Below are 14334 nucleotides of genomic sequence, written 5' to 3'. Positions count from 1 at the left end.
ACTTTTTAACAACAAATCTACGATATCAACTGAATCTGATTCAGGTCCATATGATATACACTGGATTTTGTTTTTACACGATTTACACTTTCTTAATTTTTCACCCATCCTAAATGCTTAACGCATATTAATTACCATGTGATTTTTCTTTGAATTATTTAGGATTTTTTGAAACATGTTGTAAAGTTTTTGGTGGCAAATTGAAGTCACACGAACAAAAGTACAAGCGAAAAAAAATCGTGTAAAAACAAAATCCTGTGTATGAGTGTCGAAGTTATTTTTCACAATAAAACAATCTAAAACAGTTAAAAAGACTCTATCGGAAATGTTGTTCAAATATGTCCCACTTGCCCCATGTATGTTAAAACTCAAGGGCAAATGAAAATTGCAGATTTTGGCTTTAATTAAAACTTTTAAATGTGGAAATACTAATAAAACACTAAGTTGGAAAGCTAGGCCTTGAAGAATTTAATACAGAATGAAAAGATATTTCAGTTACTAGATAAAGATTGTCGCTTCGGTTCCCTTTGTTCTGCTGTCCGAAACATGTGTGGTACATACCTGTCAAATCGTATGGATTTTCCTTCTTTGACATTTAGCTCCCCTATCCTCGCCAGCAAAAGATGTTCCGGACAGCGACGACAGCGACAATCTTTATCTAGTAACTAAAATATCTTTTACAGAATGTTATGCAGAAAACCGCGAGAAGATTAGAGTTTACCCGGCTAAGTTATTAGCATATCTCTGAAGTGGGGTTTGAGCAAATTTCGTTTCTTTTACCTTTGAAAAAATAAATTCACCCCTACAACACTCCAGTAAAATGCTAATATCTTTGCCTAACAAACTCTAAGCTTCTCGCGGTTTTCAGCATAACATTCTGTATTTAATTCTACAAGATCTGAATGAGTATCATGGTTCTTGATCGTAAATAGTGCCGTCCAAATGCAAATCACTGTTTCTGGATGTTTCTGCATATATTTTTCCATATAAACTTCCAACAAGTTTAGCACCGCCCAAACATTGACCGATTTGGCTGAAGTTTTGTCCAGAGCATCAGGTCATCAAACAAAACCCAATAAGAGGGCGGCTCATCAAAAAAATTGAAAAAGTGTTTTTTGAGCCACCCTAATGGACAGGGTAGCCCGCATAATTACAAACTGTAAATGGATATTTTCCCGTGCGTTCGGCCACAGTATCCTTTACTGTTGACAACTGTAAATGAACAATCTCACGTAAAGTTTCAACAGTTTGTGGTACGGTTATTTGACAAATAACAGTATGTTGAATGGGTTGTTAAGTTATGTCACCATAAAAAATCAGCCGTTTTCGCGTGCAAAATTTTCGTTCGACAGTATGATAAAATATTGACATATAATGCAGGAAATATAAAACTTTTCAGGAACAGCATGTTGTATATTGACATTTAGTGATGATGTCGAGTAGTTATGGTTGAATCGACCGAAAAATATTTGATAAACGCAACGTAAACTGTGAAGCTATATCTTACATCGTAATAATGATTCTGACCATATAACATGTTGTTTTTTATTATGCGGGAGGCAATATCAAACTCATATTGTAATATTTCCACGAGGGGAACTAATTTTTTTTTTCTTTATAACGTCTAGGTTTTTCCGTTGGCGTTTATGCCAACAGAAACTGCAGCTGCAAACGTCACTGATTACATTGAAATAATATCAAAATTAATTGACATTATGCCGAAGACACCAGTCACTGCAACGATATCAGATTTTGAAAAATCGCTTATGGCAGCGTGCAGGATTGTGTTCCCGAAGGCTACCCATCAGGGCTGCCTGTTTCATTTTAAACAGGTAATTATATTCTTAGTTGAGAAGAATGTTCTTAGTTATGCGCTGATATTCTTGTTAAAAATAATGTTAGAAAAATGCTTGATGATATCATTTGAATACCAAATTCTCCAAACTACCCATACGCTCCTGCAAACAAAGGCCCTCGAAGCAGGCTTTTTTTTCTTGAACTAATCTCAGTCTTCAGAGCTGCTCTAGCAGCCACGAATGCCACCCGTCGCTCAACACGCTCCTCGTTTGTGCGTGCTCGCTGCATCCGCCTTAGTGCCCGTAGGCAGGCTCCCATTCCTAGGGTGGACTTTCCTAGGCATGGTGGTATCGCAGTACGCGAGAGTACTGTTACCAGCTGCTCGCCGCTCAGACCGAGAGTTCTGTACACCTTAAACACCTCGTCGTCCGAAGTACGATGTCTTCCACATACGAGGGCTAGGCCTTGCCTCTTCTTCCGTCCGCTGAATGATGGTCGTATAGTCGATACTCCAGAACGTAACGTCGATAATCGACTCGGCCCCGTTCCAGCTAAAGGTACTTTTGGTACCGACAATGATCAAATCCACATCCAACATGGCCAGTGATTCTAGCAGGATCTGCGACCGTTGATTCGTGGAACGGCTTCCCCATTCCACGGCCTAAGTGTTGAAGTCCCCAGCTAACGCCACCGGTCTACGCCCCATCATGTTAGCCGTCAAACAATCCAGCATACGACCGAACTGCTCGATCGACCATCGAGGAGGCGCATAGCAGCTGCAGAAGAAGATCCCGTTGACTTTGGCAATGACGAAGCCCTCGTGTGTCGAAGACAACAACTCTTGGACTGGGTATTTCTCCGTTGTCCATATCACCGCCGTTTTAGACCCATCGGTGACCCAAATACCGTTCCTGGCAGGTACCCGGTAAGGATCCGCTATTATGGCGATATTCGTCCCCCATTCAGCAACTGTCTGACACAGCTGTTACTGGGCTGCATCACAGTGGTTCAGGTTTAGCTGCGTTACCTGCACTGTAATTTTGCAGCAAGCTTAAACGCCGGGCACATTGAACCCCCCATGGGGTGCTTGCTGTTCACAGCTTTGCTGGAACAAATCAAACAATTGGGAGGGTTCGTGCAGCATTGTGCCTTATGTCCCTCCAGATTGCTTCTGTCAGGGCCTTTGCAGTCCCATTGCTTGGGCCCCGGTTCCAGGCACTTGAAGCAAACTTCGGGTTGCTCGTATATGCCCACAGGGCATACCGACCATCCCACCTTGACGCTCCCTAACTTGACTACCTTGGAGGCGTCCGCTGCAGATAGCCGAACCAATGCTACCTGCGTCCCTGTCGGACCTTTCCGTAGCCGAACGGCTGCGGTGGGCGTCTCCACTTCACACTGTCCCCGCAGTGCCGTGACGAGCTCTTCGACTTCAGTGATCTCGTCCAGGTCTTTAACCCTTAGATTCACCTCCGTCTTGAGTGCCCTCACCTTGACCGTCTCGCCTAGAACTTCCTCCGCCAATTTCTTGTTCACCGAGCTTGACGACACTCCTCATCGCCTTCAAGACGTCCGAGTACTTAGCCTCGTCCGCCGTGATGACTAGGGCATCGCCCCTGGAGCGAATGGCGCCTACCCTAGACTTCTTGCTACCCTCATTCGCCTGGGCCTTCTTTTCGGCCCTTGACGTCTTCGGTTTCCTCTTGTTCTTGACCAGGGTCCAGGAGACGTCATCCCCCTCTATTTCCCTGGTCTGGTGCGGCTGAGAGCTCTCAGCCTGCCGTAACCCCTTACCACTGTCTTTCATGGGTGGACGGACCATTCCAGGTCCTTCCTCCCCCGGTTTTGGAGGTACCTGGCAGGGGTTCAGCTTCCCAGCCCCACTACCCTTGTTCGGGGTAGTAACTACCTAGTTTTGGAGCGGCCCTCAGGGAGTTCATCCCATGGAGACTGTCTCCCCCGTTTTTGTGTCTGCTCCGTTGGAGCAGTCATCCCCGATGTACCCGCAAATACTTGAGCCACAGTCTGGGTAGACTTTGGTACCACCGTCTTCGCTGGCACGCCTTCGGTCGATTCGACCTTGCCCGAGTCCGCGAATCCTTGGTCCTCAGTCTGGGTAGACCTCGACTCCACGGATTTCACGGGTTTACACTTGGCCGTCCCGACCGCCCTCTCCAGCTTGGCGTCCAGCATCGACTTTCGAAGTTTCTGCAAGCTCCTCTTGAGGTCCTTGCTGATATTATGCTTCGATGACGCAAAGTCGATGATGGCGTCCAGCTGTTCCGTCGCCACCTCGAAGGCCGAAAGCCCATCGCGTTTGCGGCTCATCGCCTCCACAAGCCATGGGCCGTCAATAACCCCTACCGGCGTTTTTATAGCCGAGAGGAAGGTTGAGTGACCCACGCTGGCGCTGCGCACTGAGCTGCCGACTATTGCCTCTGGCCTCCTAGGCGGAGACCTGAACAACCCACCTCTAGCGAAGGGGTTGTCGCCTACACTACTACCACTAATTGAAGAATTGACTTGGTTTTCCATTTTGGTCCCACGAGTTGCTCGGGAAAAGAGGTCCACCACGCCAGAGCCCAGCATGACGCGGTAAGGGACAATTACTGTGGAGGGTGCCCAGGTACCCCACAGGCTCCGTTAAAGGCCTAGCTTATTATTTCACCCCCCTGGCCATGCATCCCCTCGGCACGGGTCGCTTGACGCCTTGGGATTAGGGGTTAGGGACGATGGTCCCGGTCTAACTCGCAGTGGCCATGGGGAGGGGTCGTCAAGCCCTTGGACAAAGTCCCTGCTGTGTGTGTGTGTGTGTGTGTGTGTTTAATTTAGAAAAAAAAATCAAAAACCTGCTATGCATTTAAGTGAATAAAAATACATGTGGAATTTTACTATAGAAATAATCAAATCTATCTCCCTAAAGTGTAATCATGTTCTCTCTTATTTGTTTTTCTCATCACCATCACCACAAGGTGGATTTTTCTATTTTTAATATGTAAATCAAAACGAATTTAACATTAGTACAATAAATCTATAATGAAATAATAATTACTGTCAATTATAGGCTATAAAACGCTACATTGTAGCAAAACTACGTATATCATGTAGCGATAAAGATCACACCAGTTATCGGATGGCCATGCAAATCGCGCATTTACCTGCGGTTAAGGTGCCTGAAGGAGTGAACTTCGTTTGCAAATATATACGCGACAATACCTACGACCAATCAAAAGCAGCTATCTTTGAGCGGTATCTCCGCACTCAATGGATTAGGAATGTTGGTCCGCATGTGTACTCCACGTACCATGCGGAGATCACGTCCAACAATGCGGCGGAGTCCTATCACTCCAAGATGCTGCGTGAAATAGGCGAATCACCAAATGCTTGGGTGTTTGTGGGTTTGTACACATTTGTTTACAAATAATTATATAAAAAATACTAATATTTTCTATTGCAGAGAAAATTATCGGCATGTCCAAGACTGTTGACTTAGAAATAAATCGGGCAAAAAACCTTTATCTACAAAAACAACATACGTCCAGGCAAAACATAGTTGATCAGTGCACTCGTAACTATGACAGGGATGGGGACCTTGGCAAGTTTTTGCTGGCATTAAATAGCAAACACCAAGAATTTGGTTCCATCCCAATTCCTGTTGAAGATTTAGTGCCTGCACTTGAAGGTAATAAAATAAATGCTATAGAGATTAGAACCCCCGTTCCTCCTCTTTCAAGCTTTTGTGTGTATTGTCAAATAGGATAACTTGCAACACTAACTTGAAAATAAAGAGTGAAAATCGTACTTCGCCTTAAACCTCAAACGCAATGTCAGCGGAACGGCGACTGAAACTGCAAATTTTACAGAAAATAGGGTAAAATGCCCAATAGTGGACCCCCTAGTAGCGGAATTTTGCTCTTCCTGTCAAAAGGAGTAGATATTTTCAACATATTTATTCTGCTTGATATCTAATAACAAGTTCTGCATCTCCTCTTCACGATACATACATGAAACACTAAAAAACACGACGTTATTAGTTAAAATTAACATTTTAAAGCCTGACTGAATTCGCCCTATAGTGGACACCCTGGGGGTCCATAATAGGAAATTGCTTTCCTATAGTCGACACTTCATTTAATTTTCATGTTCCGTTTCGGGATGTTCTGCTTCCCTATTATGGACCCCCCAAAATATTCCTATAATGGACACTCTCGTGTTTATTTTTTATAGAATTGTAAAAAATCATCTAATTTTACTTTCCATAGCATTTTCAATGCATGTAATCAAATCATAGAACTGTAAGGTAGGTTCTCCCGATGGAATTCCATAGCAAAATATTTACATTGTGCTGTAATAATGCAAAAATGGCTGGAGAGTCCACTATTGGTTGGGGGTCCACTATTGGGCGCTTTACCCTATATGGGCTAACTGTCAAACCTTGCCTTTCCGTCGCCGTTCCGCTGCATTGCGTAGGCTTTAAGCCGCAAGTGCCACTGTATATATCAAATCCATATACTTTCTACTACAAGATTGATGTTTTAATTTTGATGTGATTTTTTTTGTTTTTTATTACCTTCAGAATGCATTATATGCTCAAAATTGTCAGCGGTCACATTAATCCCATGTAACCATAAGCCTTATTGCGCTAGCTGCGTATGGTCTGCTGTGGGCCAAAATCCGGAGTGCCCAATATGTGCAACTAAATGGTCGGGTATTCTTAAGGACGCCGAGGTGAGTAGCCCATCTTATTCCGTGTATAGTAGAAAATCGAAAATTTGTTTTCAATAAAATGAAATATCTGCAGTTATCAGATTCGTCAAATTATCGTTTGAATCTTTGTAGTTGATACCAAAAAATATCTCAAGCATTTACTACAGATAATCATTGAATGATAATTTCAGATATTGAAATACCAAAATAATAGACATTGAATACCGAATTACCTTACTTAGGTATGGCTTATAGGGGCCCTCCTTAGCCGTGCGGTAAGACGCGTGGCTACAAAGCAAGACCATGCTGAGGGTGGCTGGGTTCGATTCCCGGTGCCGGTCTAGGCAATTTTCGGATTGGAAATTGTCTCAACTTCCCTGGGCATAAAAGTATCATCGTATTAGCCTCATGATATACGAATGCAAAAATGGTAACCTGGCTGAGAAACCTCGCAGTTAATAACTGTGGAAGTGCTTAATGAACACTATGCTGCGAGGCGGCTCTGTCCCAGTGTGGGGATGTAATGCCAATAAAAAGAAGAAGAAGGTATGGCTGAGGTATTTGCAAAGTCCAAAAATACCTGGAAGGCATCATATCTATTTGTAGTATTGTTATAGCTGCTCGAGTAGTTACTGCTTTCCTGATAGAGTGTTGGGCGAAAGTGATCTAACCCAAGTAATCAAAAGTTCTTTGAAAGTACGTTTTCGCCTAATCAGCTCAGTCAAGTTGATTAAGGTTCAAAAAACATTGGACGAAGGAAAGAGGATGCCGAACGAACTATTATCGATTGTGTGTCCGTTTGTCTCTTTCCGTCTGCCGCTCGGTCTGCCGCAAAATTTTAGCTGTGGTAGTGCAACACCAAGCGGCAACACAAACACTAATTTAAAACACGTGGTTGTTTGTTAGTTGCCAATTTTACTTAAACCTTAAGCGAAAATCGAACTTTTGAAAGAACTTCTGGATACATCTGTAAAACAACTACCAAAGCTCTACTTGAAGGATAAAATGTTTATAGCTTCTAGCTCATTACTGCAGCCAAAATATAAGTTCAATATATTTACAGGCTGACTTTGAATAATAATAACCACCCATCTCATCACGCGCAATGTTGCAAGCAGCTACCGCAACTGGCGGACATCACACAGACGACAACAATAACCAAAATATTAACAAAATACACGACAATCAGAGAAAAAACAATTCATGAATCTATAACAAATAATAATTCAATTCAACTTCCTTGGATCAGATCAACCGTTTGATACACAGCGTGATTCAAAGGCACTATCTGTATAGTGGCATGTTCTAATTTGGCCGATCGAGTTGCTATCATCCATCAACAGCTAGTTAAGTAGATTCGTCAAGCTAATGAAAATTTACTACAATGAGGCTATCAGCAATCGCAACTGGAAAAATCTATAAGGTAAGTTTTGAGCCAAAGTCCGTCATGGTCAATTTTGAATAGGAAGCAACGAAACAGGATTCCTTATCGCAAGCTAATCGGATAAGAAAAAACAGGTAGGGGAAAGTGGGATAAGAACACCAATAACGATAGAAGAAGATGCACTATAATGTAAAAAGGCTATGGAACTGAAAAACGCCCTTTTTCAACCTACATAACTGTCGAAATATTCGTTAGAAGTTGGATAAGTTTAAAACGAACTTTTCTTATATTTTTTCACCACTAAGTTTAAGGTTTTTTGTAGGTATATCTAAAATTATTTGTTTTATTGAAAAATTTGATATCTACGAATGCTTATATATGACTAATAACTAAACTCACTAACACTCTAACACTCAAATAATTCGATAAGGTTTGAATTAAATGTAATCGATAGGGAGGATACGTAATACTGTAGGGTCTGAGGGGTAGTTTGATTTTTGTAACGATTTGTTACACAAAATATAGGGGGTGTGGGTCTTTCGAGATACTGTTACACGTAACAAGTTATTTGCACAAAGGAAACATATTTTTTTCAATTAAAAAAAAATATTACTATGTTTCAAATAGTATAAAATATACAATGTACACATAATAATTCATCAATTAATCGAGTTGGGCTCTCCATGTGATACAAAATACTAGCCGACGACTCATGCTATGTTCGTATTGTGATCATATCCTTCCCGCAGTCTATTTATTTATTTATTATCAGGCCGGAGTGGCCTGTGCTGCACATAAAAGTCTTCTCCATTCAGCTCGGTCCATGGCTGCACTTCGCCAACCACGCAGTCTGCGGAGGGTCCGCAAATCGTCCTCCACCTGATCGATCCACCTTGCCCGCTGTGCACCTCGCCTTCTTGTTCCCGTCGGATCATTGTCGAGAACCATTTTAACCGGATTACTGTCCGACATTCTGGCTACGTGCCCGGCCCACCGCAGTCTTCCGATTTGCGCGGTGTGAACGATGGATGGTTCTCCTAACAGCTAATGCAACTCGTTGTTCATTCGCCTCCTCCACGTACCGTCCGCCATCTGCACCCCACCATAGATGATACGCAACACTTTTCTTTCAAAAACTCCCAGTGCGCGTTGGTCCTCCACGAGCATCGTCCAGGTCTCGTGTCCGTAGAGAACTACCGGTCTTATAAGCGTTTTGTAGATAATCAGTTTGGTACGGCGGCGAACTCTATTCGATCGGAGAGTCTTGCGGAGCCCAAAGTACGTACGATTTCCAGCCACTATGCGCCTCCGAATTTCTCTGCTGGTATCGTTATCGGCGGTCACCAGTGAGCCCAAGTACACGAATTCTTCAATCACCTCGGTTTCGTCACCACCGATAGAAACTCGTGGTGGGTGGCTTACATTGACCTCTATTGAGCCTCTTCCTATCATGTACTTCGTCTTCGACGTGTTGATGACTAGTCCAATCCGTTTAGCTTCGCTTTTCAGTCTTATGTAGGCTTCCTTCATCCTCTCAAAGTTACGTGCCATGATATCAATGTCGTACGTAGGGGCGGAAACGAAATCTGTAAGCAAGCATTAGACTGGAACCCAGCGGGACATCGCAGCAGAGGCAGACCCAGAGGCTCATGGCGGCGAAGCCTCAATAAAGAAATAAAAGAAGTCGACCGAAATCTAACCTGGCAACAGGTTAAAGCGATAGCCGGGCATCGCTCAGGATGGAGATCTTTCAAGTCGGCCCTTTGCACCACCGGAGGTGTACAGGATCCATAAGAAGAAGAAGATATCAATGTCGTCGGCGAAACCAAATAACTGGACGGACTTCGTGAAAATCGTACCACTCGTGTCAATCCCTGCCCTTCGTATTACTCCCTCCAAAGCGATGTTGAATAGCAGACACGAAAGACCATCACCTTGCCGCAACCCTCTACGCGTTTCGAAGGGACTCGAGAATGCCCCTGAAACTCGAACTATGCACATCACCCGATCCATCGTCGCCTTGATCAACCGTATCAGTTTATCCGGAAATTTGTTTGCGTGCATTAACTGCCCACATTGTATTCGCGGCATTTCTGCAATACCTGACGTATGGCGAACACCTGGTCTGTGGTAGAGCGTTCACCCATAAATCCCGCCTGGTACTACCTCACGAACTCTCTTGCAATTGGTGTTAGTCGGCGGCATAAAATTTGGGAGAGTACCTTGTAGGCGGCGTTCAGCAATCTGATTGCACGGTAGTTGCTACAATCCAGCTTATCGCCCTTTTGTAGATGGGACACACGACACCTTCCATCCACTCCTGCGGCAGAACTTCATCCTCCAAAACCTTGGTAATCACCCAGTGCAGCGCTCTAGCCAGTGCCTCACCACCGTGTTTAAACAGCTCTCCTGGTAGTTGGTCAACTCCAGGGGCTTTGTTGTTTTTCAGCCGGCTGATCTCCTCCTGGATTTCCTGGAGATTCGGATCCGGAAGTCGCATCTCCTACGCGCGTGCTCCTCATTACCATACCGCCACCGTTGTCTGCCATATCGCCATTCAGGTGCTCTTCGTAGTGCTGCCGCCACCTTTGGATCACCTCACGCTCGTTTGTAAGAAGGTTCCCGTTTATGTCCTTACACATATCGGGCTGTGGCACGTGGCCCTTACGTTAACGGTTCAACTTCTCATAGAACTTTCGTGCGTTATTAGCGCGGTACAGTTCCTCCGTCTCTTCACAGTCTCGATCTTCCTGCTGGCGCTTTTTCCTCCGGAAAATCGAGTTTTGTCTGTTCCGTGCCCGTTTGTATCGTGCCTCGTTCGCCCTCGTGCGGTGTTGCAGCAATCTCGCCCATGCTGCATACTGCATCCTTCTTCTCAACTAACCGTCATACCAGTCGTTTCTCTGATCCGGAGCCACCGTGCTTAGTGCAGCGGTTGTAGTGCTTCTAATGACAGATCGAATACCTCTCCGAATACCTCTGTGTTGCGCGTAGTCTTGGGCTAGTCTACCGTCTTGTAGCCGCCCTGTGTTTAGCCGCGGCGGACGACTCCGACGAGAAATTTGAGCGCAGACATACTGCAACGAGGTAGTGGTCGGATTCAATATTCGCACTGCGGTAAGTGGGTATGTTCGTGATGTCGGAGAAGAATTTACCGTCGATAAGAACGTGGTCGATTTGGTTTTCCGTTACTTGATAAGGTGATTTCCATGTGGCCTTGTGCATATTCTTGCGGGGGAAGAAAGTGGTTCGGACTACCATTCCGCGGGAGGCTGCAAAGTTTATGCATCGTTGGCCGTTGTCGTTCGATACGGTATGCAGACTATCCGGTCCGATGACCGGTTTATACATTTCCTCCCTTTCTACCTGAGCGTTCATGTCACCGATGACGATTTTGGCTCCAGCTCCAGCGCATAGAACGCTTCTTTTTCCTCGTCGGATCTCCCTTCGTGTGGGCAGTGCACGTTGATGATGCTATAGTTGAAGAAACGGCCTTTTATCCTCAGCTAGCACATCCTTGCGTTGATTGGATGCCACCCAATCACGCGTTGGCGCATCTTTCCCAGCACTATGAAGCCGGTTCCCAGCTCGTTGGTCAGTCATAAAACGAACAAATAATAGAAGCTCTACACGTGCATGAATGTTTTTCGAATAGTTAACATGAAAAATTGAGTCCATGGTTTCTTGGAGCCGACATTCAATTCCTAATAGTAGTCTATGTTGACAACGACTGGTACTTTTGCCATCCCTAATAATTGTAGTGAAGTTTGCTTCCTTATAGCATAATTCGATATTCAATTATTGGGTGGTAAAAAAGGTTTAATTGAATGCGTCGCACACTACCTGATATTCCAACAAATACAAGTGATGATATTCTGCTACATTTCCATCTTTTTCAGGTCTATTCTGTATTACTAGTATGCATCGCCATCCCAGTGCAGCGGTTGTTTAACGTAGCCAGCATCTACGTGTGGGTGCAGTATGTGTGATATGCAGGTTATTTAGGGATGACTTCCGGATAATCGTTCTCGAATTATAATCTAATATATTCCAACTAATATACCGACAAAGACGTCTTTTTGTCAACCATTATCCATTATCCATTATCCGGTGGAAGGATAGCCTAAACATTCCACATCTTGTTCTCTGCCGGCCATTCGCAGTACACTGGTAAGTTTGTCTCGACTATTATTATTATTCTACGAATTAACGATGAGCTTGATTCCGTTCCAGATTTGGCTACGATGGCTACTCTCGGGTTTAACTTCAAGAGTTATGTATGCTATCGAATTAGACAGCGTGAGCTAACCAAGGTTAATGACTCAATGACTAGTATAACAGTACGATGAAAATTTGAACCAATTTCAAAGAGTTTGAACCAACAGTTTGGACAAAGTTCCGGGACTCCGAGTGGAAAAACCAACATTAACAGCTTATCAGAACAGGCAGCAATAATAGTGCACTCATTACCGAGATATGGAAGTTCAAATAAGTCTGCGCAGGTAACTGAAAACACAGATCATTAAAAATACTCAAAAGCACACTTATACCACATTTGTCATCTTACCCTTTTATCTCCTTGTAGGCAACATAGGAGGAGGAAGCCGAAAAGGGTCAGCAAAACAGCCACGTTATGAACTGCGATATTCAAACGCATTTGCAAGTTCAACAACTCAATCATATAGAGAATGAAGCACCAAAGGCCAATATAGTACCGGTCGCAAGAATTGCGGTTAAACAAATAAAGTGGCAATCAGTTGACAGCGGTACGCCTAAAGCAAGGCGAGTATGAAATGTTTCAAAAGTAGGATTCGAACACCGAGAAGCTAAAATGCTGTTTGCAGGCCCAACAAACGAAGTACGTGAAATTACGGATTAAGTATGTGGTTAGGTGGTTAGGTAATACATTAGAGTGGGGCATTTTTTTTTTTTTTTCAAATATAAAAATGTTAAGAAAATTATTTGAGCTTTTTAGTGGAATGTCTTCACTTGTCATAAGACGAGTTTGTACCATCCCATTTAATTCCATCACTTGATTATACCTTGAATAAAATATTATAATAATCATTTTGTTGTTTTTCAGATGCACACAATCGAAGTACAGCGTCGAAACCGTCTACTTTCTCAACAAATGCTCATGTCAGCCCTTCAAATGAACACAACACTATTCTGAAGAGAAAAAAACATATATAAAGGAAAAGAGATTCTTGACCCGAAGGCAAAAATCGTACAGCTTGTAGAAGCAATGCCAGGGCTAGCATGTCCATCTTTTTCCAGAGGTGCCGACGTGCTCTCACAGCCCGCTCTAAACGGCCCAGCCTTATGTCGCCCATTCTAATGAACTCACCACCGAATTGAGTAAGCTTGGCTGTTGATCTTAACTAGCACGACACCGATGATGAACTGGTATCGGTATCAAGGCGATGACGTTACGCTCTGCATATGCTTCGTTGAGTTCATGGTGAAATGGTGTGCTATACCTATATTAAATTGTTTAAATTTTGATTTTATTATAAGTCTGTAGTGTGTCGATGTTCCAAATTTTATTGATAACCCGAAGTGCTGTTTAAAGAGATAATAAAATATTGTAGAGTATCATTAAAGTTTACCTAAGTTATGATGACATGATTTGGTTTGACGTTTTTTTTTTGTACATGTATGATTACGTATGTTGTGGGTTCTTAGTTTAGAAATTGACGTGTATTTTTATTTCATGGTTTTTTGGGCTTCAGAAGACCCATCAAATCTGATATTCTTGTTAGAAATAATCACCCCTATTCTTGTTGACGGACGAACGAAGCTTTCGAACGAATGCAGCTCGTTCGAATCCTTTCCCCCATTTGATTTTGCTGGCGTAAACGAGAATGTGCATCAGCTTTCGTTCGAAAGCGTGTTCTTACGTAAACAAGAATAAGGGTAAATGTTAGAAAAATGCTTGAGGATATCATTTCAATACATAATTCTCAAAACAACCCATACGCTCCTGCAAATAAAGACCCAAACTGCGACTCGACGATTCCAACAGCTCTCCCACGCAACCAACACCATCAACACGCACGCGAGGCTACCTTTGATAGTACTATTCCGCGTGAGAGCGCCACCAAACTCCCAAAATCGACGCTCGAGTCCCCGCCCACAAAAGCATACAAATCACTGAATTCATCTTTGCCGTGTTCAAACGAATGTTGCTTTAATTACTCCCCCATCCCGGGCACAGATTATTTCTGAAGGACACTCAATATAAGTTCTCCCGGGAAGCCAAGCAACAGAGTGAGGAAAATCAGATAATCCAACATCAGGCGTCTGTTATTGAAACAGAGAAGATGTTGTAAGTTGTAATATGTATTCGACAAAAGGTGAAAACCCCTTTTGCTGTAATGCAAGTTCGTATCGATTCGGCTTGAAGAGCAAAGCCGTTAAGGGATAATAAAAGATAAATCGGTTTA

At 43.4% G+C, this 14334-nt stretch overlaps 1 protein-coding gene across 1 annotated transcript in view; it reads left to right on the top strand.

Annotated features, from left to right (window-relative positions):
- Positions 1-13446, top strand: part of LOC134219629 (uncharacterized) — a 29368-nt gene extending 15922 nt beyond the window's left edge. Inside the window, exons 5-12 of the mRNA XM_062698418.1 lie at positions 1629-1832; positions 4862-5195; positions 5255-5479; positions 6374-6525; positions 11788-12058; positions 12122-12390; positions 12474-12746; positions 12972-13446. Of these exons, the coding sequence (XP_062554402.1) occupies positions 1629-1832; positions 4862-5195; positions 5255-5479; positions 6374-6525; positions 11788-11877 (1005 nt within the window). The 3' untranslated portion in view covers positions 11878-12058; positions 12122-12390; positions 12474-12746; positions 12972-13446. The remainder of the gene's footprint in view (positions 1-1628; positions 1833-4861; positions 5196-5254; positions 5480-6373; positions 6526-11787; positions 12059-12121; positions 12391-12473; positions 12747-12971) is intronic.
- Positions 13447-14334: the final 888 nt, after the last annotated feature.

This window comes from Armigeres subalbatus, chromosome 3 (genome assembly GCF_024139115.2).
Source record: "Armigeres subalbatus isolate Guangzhou_Male chromosome 3, GZ_Asu_2, whole genome shotgun sequence".
In the NCBI taxonomy this organism is placed as follows: domain Eukaryota; kingdom Metazoa; phylum Arthropoda; class Insecta; order Diptera; family Culicidae; genus Armigeres; species Armigeres subalbatus.
The sequence above is the reverse complement of the archived record's forward strand: the minus strand, read 5'-3'. Positions and strand labels throughout refer to the sequence as shown.